This window comes from Amblyraja radiata, chromosome 38 (assembly GCF_010909765.2).
Source record: "Amblyraja radiata isolate CabotCenter1 chromosome 38, sAmbRad1.1.pri, whole genome shotgun sequence".
Classification (NCBI taxonomy): domain Eukaryota; kingdom Metazoa; phylum Chordata; class Chondrichthyes; order Rajiformes; family Rajidae; genus Amblyraja; species Amblyraja radiata.
This window is the reverse complement of record NC_045993.1, coordinates 7,132,659-7,140,463: the sequence shown is the minus strand read 5'-3', so window position 1 is coordinate 7,140,463 and position 7,805 is coordinate 7,132,659. Positions and strand designations below refer to the sequence as shown.

The 7,805-nt window shown below is 51.4% G+C and overlaps 1 protein-coding gene across 2 annotated transcripts; it reads left to right on the top strand.

Annotated features, from left to right (window-relative positions):
• Positions 1–2,043: 2,043 nt before the first annotated feature.
• On the top strand, positions 2,044–7,140 carry LOC116966894. Of its 2 annotated transcripts, none has more exons than XM_033013261.1 (3): positions 2,044–2,215; positions 3,379–4,363; positions 6,312–7,140. In XM_033013261.1, exons 1-3 carry the CDS (start codon positions 2,097–2,099, stop codon positions 6,561–6,563), a joined length of 1,356 nt encoding a protein of 451 aa, XP_032869152.1. In that variant the 5' UTR covers positions 2,044–2,096; the 3' UTR covers positions 6,564–7,140. The 2 variants fall into 2 exon arrangements, with proteins under 2 accessions (XP_032869152.1, XP_032869151.1); XM_033013260.1 differs by having other exon boundaries at positions 3,376–4,363.
• The last annotated feature ends 665 nt before the right edge of the window (positions 7,141–7,805 follow it).

Here is a 7,805-nt window from a genome sequence, read left to right as displayed (position 1 = left end):
CTTCACTGATCATTTTCTATTTGCATATGTTCTGATAAGTGAAAATGAAAGTGCAAACTCAAAACATATTCCAAAATGTGGGAGTTTCCAGCCAAACTGAAGGTTGAGTTGTGGTTTCTGGTGATCAAACATGAAGCCACACCCTTCACTTTCTCTTCCCCTCTCTTTTCCCACTCCCTCTGGCCTCCTCTCTCTTCCCCATCCCCCCCCCAGTTCCCAATCTCTCTCTTTCCCCATCCATCTTCTTCTTTCTGTTTCCCTCACTCCCTGCCTCCTTCCCGAGCGTTTGACGGCACTGGGCCTGTACTCACTGGAGTTTAGAAGGATGAGGGGGTTCCCCATTGAAACTTACCGAATAGTGAAAGGCCTGGACAGAGTGGATGTGGAGAGGATGTTTCCACGAGTGGGAGAGTCTAGGACTCGAGGGCACAGCCTCAGAATTAAAGGACGTTCCTTCAGGTTGAGGAAGAATTTATTTAGACAGAGGGTGGTGAATCTGTGGAATTCTTTGCCACCTAAGGCACTGGAGGCCAAGTCAATGGACATTTTCCGAAGGCAGAGACAGATGGATTGTTGATTAGTATGGGTGTCAGGGGTTATGGAGAGAAGGCAGGTGAATTGGGTTTGGAGGGAGAGATAGACCAGCCACAATTTTTTTTCCTCTTTCCCCTCCTCTCTCTCCCCCTCCTCTCTCTCCCCTCTCCTCTCCCCCTCCTCTCTCTCTCCCCCTCCTCTCCCCGCCTCCTCCCTCTCCCCCTCCTCTCTCCCCCTCCTCTCTCCCCCCCCCTCCTCTCTCCCCCTCTCCTCCTCTCTCTCCCCCCCTCCTCTCTCTACCCCTACTCTCCCCCCCTCCTCTCTCCTCCTCTCTCTCCCCTCTCCTCTCCCCCTCCTCTCTCTCTCCCCCTCCTCTCCCCCCCTCCTCCCTCTCCCCCTCCTCTCTCCCTCCTCCCTCCTCTCTCCCCCTCTCCTCCTCTCTCTCCCCCTCCTCTCCCCCCCTCCTCTCCCCCTCTCTCTCCCCCTCCTCTCCCCCCCTCCTCTCCCCCCCCTCCTCTCCCCCCCTCCTCCTCTCTCCTCTCCCCCTCCTCTCTCTCTCCCCCTCCTCTCCCCCCCTCCTCTCTCCCCCCCCTCTCTCCCCCTCTCCTCCTCCCTCCTCTCTCCCCCTCCTCTCTCTACCCCCTCCTCTCTCTCCCCCTCCCCCTCATCTCTCCCCCTCCCCCCTCCTCTCTCCCCCCCCCTCTCTCGCCCCGCCCCCCTCCTCTCCCCCCTCCTCCCTCCTCTCTTCCCCCTCCTCTCCCCTCCTCCCTCCTCTCTCTCCCTCCTCTCCCCTCCTCCCTCTCTCTCCCCCTCCTCTCCCTCTCCCCCTCTCCCCCCTCCTCTCTCCCCCCTCCTCTCCCCCTCTCCTCCCCCCTCCTCTCTCCCCCCCCCTCTCCCCCTCCTCCTCCCTCTCCCCTCCTCTCCCTCTCTCCCTCTCCCCCCTCCCTCTCCCCCTCCTCTCTCTCCCCCCCCTCCTCTCTCCCCCTCCTCTCTCTCCCCCCTCCTCTCTCCCCTCCTCCCTCCTCTCTCTCCCCATCCTCTCTCTCCCCCCCCCTCCTCTCGCCCCTCCTCCCTCCTCTCTTCCCCCTCTCTCTCCTCCCCTCCTCCCTCCTCTCTCCCCCTCCTCTCCCTCTCCCCCTCCTCTCCCTCTCCCCTCTCCCCCTCCTCTCTCTCCCCCCTCCTCTCCCTCTCCTCTCTCTCTCTCAGGCAGGGGCGGAAACCCCGGGGGGGGGGGGGGGGGGGGGCAGAGGGGACACGTCCCCCCCATGTTTTGATGGCGAGTTCCGCTCTCTCTCTCTCCTTCTCTCTCAGGGACTCTGTGGAAATTTCCAGATTTCCAGGGTCTGCTGTTCTCATTCCACTGACGTCAACCGGACGTCTGACGTAATGAAACGAGCGTAACGTCAGCGCGCGCGCGGCGCGGTTGGCTGGCAGTTGACGCCGGGGTGGGGGGGGGGTGGGGTTGACGTCAGTGCGCTATATAAGCGTGCGGGCGCGGACTGACGCACATACACTCACTGACAACGACAAGGACAACAACAACGAGAACGACATGGAGACGGATGGATCTAACATCAGCATCAGCATCAGCGCAGCGACACCACGGGCACGGAGGCACCGACGACTTACACACACTCGCAATGCACGGACACCGCCCGACGGGGACTGATCGCCGCGACAGGTATGTGTGTGTGGCTGGAGCCGTCACCCCCACATAGGGGCAGGGGATTGGGGGGGACAGGGTGTAGAGGGAGGACTGGGTGAAGGGGGGCAGGATGAGAGGGACTGGGTGAAGGGGGACAAGGTGAAGGGGGCAGGGTGAGGGGGACATTTGAGTATAGGAGCAGGGAGGTTCTACTGCAGTTGTACAGGGCCTTGGTGAGACCACACCTGGAGTATTGCGTACAGTTTTGGTCTCCTAATCTGAGGAAAGACATTCTTGCCATAGAGGGAGTGCAGAGAAGGTTCACCAGACTGATTCCTGGGATGTCAGGACTGTCTTATGAAGAAAGACTGGATAGACTCGCCTTGTACTCGTTGGAATTCAGAAGATTGAGGGGGGATCTTATAGAAACGTACAAAATTCTTAAGGGGTTGGACAGGCTAGATGCAGGAAGATTGTTCCCGATGTTGGGGAAGTCCAGAACAAGGGGTCACAGTTTAAGGATAAAGGGGAAATCTTTTAGGACCGAGATGAGGAAAACTTTTTTCACACAGAGAGTGGTGAATCTGTGGAATTCTCTCTCGCAGAAGGTAGTCGAGGCCAGTTCATTGGCTATATTTAAGAGGGAGTTAGATGTGGCCCTTGTGGCTAAAGGGATCAGGGGGTATGGAGAGAAGGCAGGTACAGGATACTGAGTTGGATGATCAGTCATGATCATATTGAATGGCGGTGCAGGCTCGAAGGGCCGAATGGCCTACTCCTGCACCTATTTTCTATGTTTCTATGACAGGGTGTAGAGGGAGGACTGGGTGAAGGGGGACAAGGTGAGGGGGACAAGGTGAAGGGGGCAGGATGAGGGGGACAGGATGTAGGGGACAGGATGTAGAGGGGGGACAGGATGTAGAGGGGGGACAGGGTGTGGGGGGGACAGGGTGAGGGAGGGGTAGGAGATGGGGCGGGTTAGAGCAGAGAGCATACAGGGGAGGGGCAGGGTAAGTGAGAGAGAAGCTAGTTGTGAGATGTGGGCAGGTTGGGGTCGGGGAGAAGTGGAAGCGAGGATGGCTGGGAGGTGGGGAATGGGTGTTTGTCTCTTCCCCCAGCAGCTAAGCCCCCTCATCTATTGTAAGTCCAATGCGTACATCCCAGTGCTGATAAATCTACTTTTCCTTTTTGTTATGCAGTTGTATTGTACACTTTGACGTGGAGATGCTCAAAATGGTTCCGTCTTCACCCTACGATGGACCCTTCCTGGAGAAGAACCACCTTCTGCCCTGGATTACTGGTGTGTGGTGGACACTTCTGAAGGTCTGCCTGTTCCTGCTCACTGAACTCCTTTCCACACTTGGAGGTGGAATTCTATTTTATATGCTGCCAGAAGAGATGAGGAAGAAAGGCATTTGCCACCATCCACTAGGCACCAACATGGCGGGCATGGAGAATAGAGACACTGAATTTCACACCAGGAACTGTCTGAGTCCGTTACAATACACTGGTGGTGTTGACCCTTTGCTACCTCATTATATTCCACCGGCTGATGAGATGTTAACCGGGGAACGTGACTGCAAGATGGATACTTGGCCCGAAGAACAAAGTGAAATGGATTTCAACTGCACAAATCCACTCGTTCTAACTATGATCTGGCCAAGCAATGAAGAGGAGGCCCGGTCTTCGGACCGGGCTGATGAGGATGAGGAGAACATGGATGACGCAGAGTCCATTGACTGGTCCACTGACGATTCCGATGATGATTCCAGTGATGAAAGTCACTCTCAAGTTCTGTGGGACTCCTTTTTTCAACATGACCCGTACAACCCCATGAATTTTTCGGCAACCACTGGCCATCAGGACCTGGCCGGTAAGACTGATACGGAGGAAGATGTGGAGGATTCTGCCTCGAGCCAGATTAAATCGGAAGAGTCTGAAAATGACGAGGTGTGGGACTCGTTCTTTCAAAGCGCCGACCCTTTCAACCCGTTGAACTTCTCTGCTTGCACCACCACAAGTGAAGCCAGCAACCAAGGAGTGAAGGGAGGCAGCGAGCTGTTGGAGGAAGGACAGCCAGACACTCCTGATCTGTGCTACAACGCAGACCCTCCTGGTGTGGATCAGGCCACCGCAACTATAAAACACGAAACCAGTGGGAACCAGAGAACAACGACCAAAAAGGTATGCTTTAGCCTGGTTTCGTTTACCTAGATACCGTGAAAAGCATTTGTTTGCATGCTATCCAGTTTAAAATTGGGGAAAAAAAGACTATACATGATTGCAATCAAACTGCCACAGTGCAAAGAGGCAGGAGGTGGGGCGGCTTTATCCTGCAGGAAAAATGTTCCCAATGTTGGGCGAGTCCAGAACCAGGGGCCACAGTCTTAGAATAAAGGGGAGGCCATTTAAGACTGAGACGGGAAAAAACTTTTTCACCCTGAGAGTTGTGAATTTATGGAATTCCCTGCCACAGAGGGCAGTGGAGGCCAAGTCACTGGATGGGTTTAAGAGAGAGTTAGATAGAGCTCTAGGGGCTAGTGGAATGAAGGGATATGGGGAGAAGGCAGGCACGGGTTATTGATTGGGGACGATCAGCCATGATCACAATGAATGGCGGTGCTGACTCGAAGGGCCGAATGGCCTCCTCGTGCACCTATTTTCTATGTTTATTCGGATTGCCATGGATTTCTGTTTAACTCAGTAGATGTACCTGTGTCTCTGGTATCTGTAGAAGTCTTGACCTCAAACATTCACTTATCCTTGTTCTCCAGAGATGTTACCTGACTTGCTGAGTCACTCCAGCACTTTGTGTCCTTTTATGTAAACCAGCACCTTCAGTTCCTTATTTCTACATGTACTGTGAAGGTTGTATTCCTTTCCCCAGTACAATCCCATCTCTGGAGCTTTGCTCCCACCTTCCATACCACTCCCTTTACTCTGACTCAGCTGTTGCATGGTAACCTAATGCAATGTGTTCAGAGAAGCAGAGTGCAATCTATGACTCAGCTGGGCACAGTGACTCATGATCACTACCTCCCTGTTGAGCTTCCTGCTTTATTTAGCTGGATTTGAGGGAGCCAACAATAGAAACATAGAAAATATGTGCAGGAGGAGGCCATTCGACCCTTCGAGTCAGCACTGCCATTCATTGTGATCATAGGTAGACAAAAATACTGGAGAAACTCAGCGGGTGAGGCAGCACCTATGGAGCGAAGGAAATGGGCAACGTTTCGGGCCAAAACCCTTCTTCAGACTGTGATCATGGCTGATCGTCCCCAATCAATAACCCGTGCCTGCCTTCCCTCCCCATATCCCTTGATCCCACTAGCCTCTAGACTCTAACTCTCTCTTGAATCCATCCAGTGGCTTGGCCTCCACTGCCCTCTGTGGGAGGGAATTCCACAAATTCAAGTTTTTTCTCACCTCCGTCTTAAATGAACTCCCCTTTATTCTAAGACTGGTTCTGGACTCGCCCAACATTGGGAACAATGGTTAACAAACCAGAATTTGGTTGTGACATTAAGCATGTGTATGAAGTGACTGTATCTGGGGTGTCATAGTCGTGCAACCAAGCCTATGCTGACTGAAATGCCCCATCTACACCAGTTCCACCTGCTTCAAATTGGCCCATATCCCTCAACCTTTCCTATCTGAGGTGGCAGTGAAATTCCTTTGTCCGAGGTACTACAATACATACACAATCTTGGTTAAGTGCAAGTGTATAGGAACAGTATGCTGAGACGGTATACAAGAATCCGTACGTTTTGTTCCCAGTTCGAGTCTATAAGTTGATATAAATGTTGAGGTCCCGACCACGGGGGAAAATGGAGGAGGACTGGCCAAATTTTGTGCCTTCCACTACAGTGATGAATGCTGTGGTGGATGTTTGTGTTCAAATTTTATTGTGTTTTTGTGTGTTCTTTCTCATTGTACCGCTGCTGGCAAATTCATTTCACTTGCACTTTATGTGCAATGTGACGAATAAAACATTGTATTGTATTGTAAATGTGGCATTTTATACAAAGGACATTTGTAGCAGATGTGCTAAATGTGAACAAAGGATAAATGTGGGTGTTTAGCCAAAGTTGTGGGGGAATATCTTCATGGCCCATGTTACTTTCTCCCCCAGGTTCGATTCTGTCCTGAGGTTAAAGTTCACCGGATGATTGTGTGGGACTTTGCCTCTCGAGCCGCTCGCAAGGGTCCCTGGGAGCAGCATGCGCGCGATCGGAGCAGGTTCCAGCGCCGCATTGCCAATACAGAGGCAGCGATTGGCTTCTGTTTGGATCCGAAGCACCGACTGGCTGTGTGGACTAAATACCTAGAACCAGAGGAGACCGACCAAGTACTACTGGAGAGAAACAAAAACAGAAAACACTGACAGTCTCTCAGACCCAAAACATTGACTCCATTCTCTTCCACAGATGAGCCATGACATGAATATTTCCCGTATTTTGTATTTATCTAGCATATACTACAGTTGTTTGACTTTAGTTATGGGAAGATGTTCTTGACACTCCCTCTATAAGTGTTCCCATCAGAAATTGTACCAAGAGCAATCTCATTATTGGGCCTCCCTAACTTGCCCGCACCGGCCAACATCTACACTAGTCTCCCCTGCTTGCGTTTGGCCCATATCCCTCAACCAGTCTTATTCATGTACCTGTTTAAGAAGGAACTGCAGATGCTGGAAAATCGAAGGTAGACAAAAATGCTGGAGAAACTCAGCGGGTGAGGCAGCATCTATGGAGCGAAGAAATAGGCGACGTTTCGGGTCGGGACCCTTCTTCAGTCTTATTTTGTCTATTATCCATGTACCTGTGTGTTACTTAAACATGGCGATAGTCCCTGCCTCAACTACCTCCTTGTGTATTTGAAACTTGATTGTAACTCAGTGCAATGCAGACATTTGATATTTATACTGTTGTTTGTCTAATAAAGGATTATTTCTGACACTATTCCTATTCTCAATTACCGACTCCTGTTTGTTTAATGAATTTGGGAAGTGGAGTTAATAGGTGGTAGGTACAACTCAGCAGGTGCAGCAGCATCTATGGAGTGAAGGAAATGGGTAACGTTTCGGGCCGAAACCCTTCTTCAGACTGATAGGTGGTAAGCAGGCAAATTGGACCAAAGCTTGGAATAAAAGCACAAAGCCACAAAATCAATTATCCCTAGATTTTTGAACTGGCTAATTAACTATTTATTTTTTGGGGGGGGGTGAACCTGTGGTAAATAGAGTTTATCATCATATGCACAAATACAGCGAGGTACAAGTATAATGAAAATATTGCAGTAGCAAAACAGGGGCACAAACTTGGATGATAACACAGACATTTGTACTCATGGTAGTCCCAGAGGTGGTCTGTAGCATTCTGTTTCTGAGGTAGGATTCAGGTGGAAGGTTGGTTCAAGAGCCTGATAATGGTAGGGAAGTAGGTGTTTCTGAACCAGGTGGGTTTTGATCCTTCGTGCCTAATATTAGCAGTGAGAAGAGGGGCTTAACTGGATGGTAGGAATGAATCCTTGATGACATGCCATCATTACCTTGGAGACAGGGTCTCATGCAGATGCTTATGATGGACTGTGCTAAGTCCGCCACTCTCTGGAGACTTGCATTCCC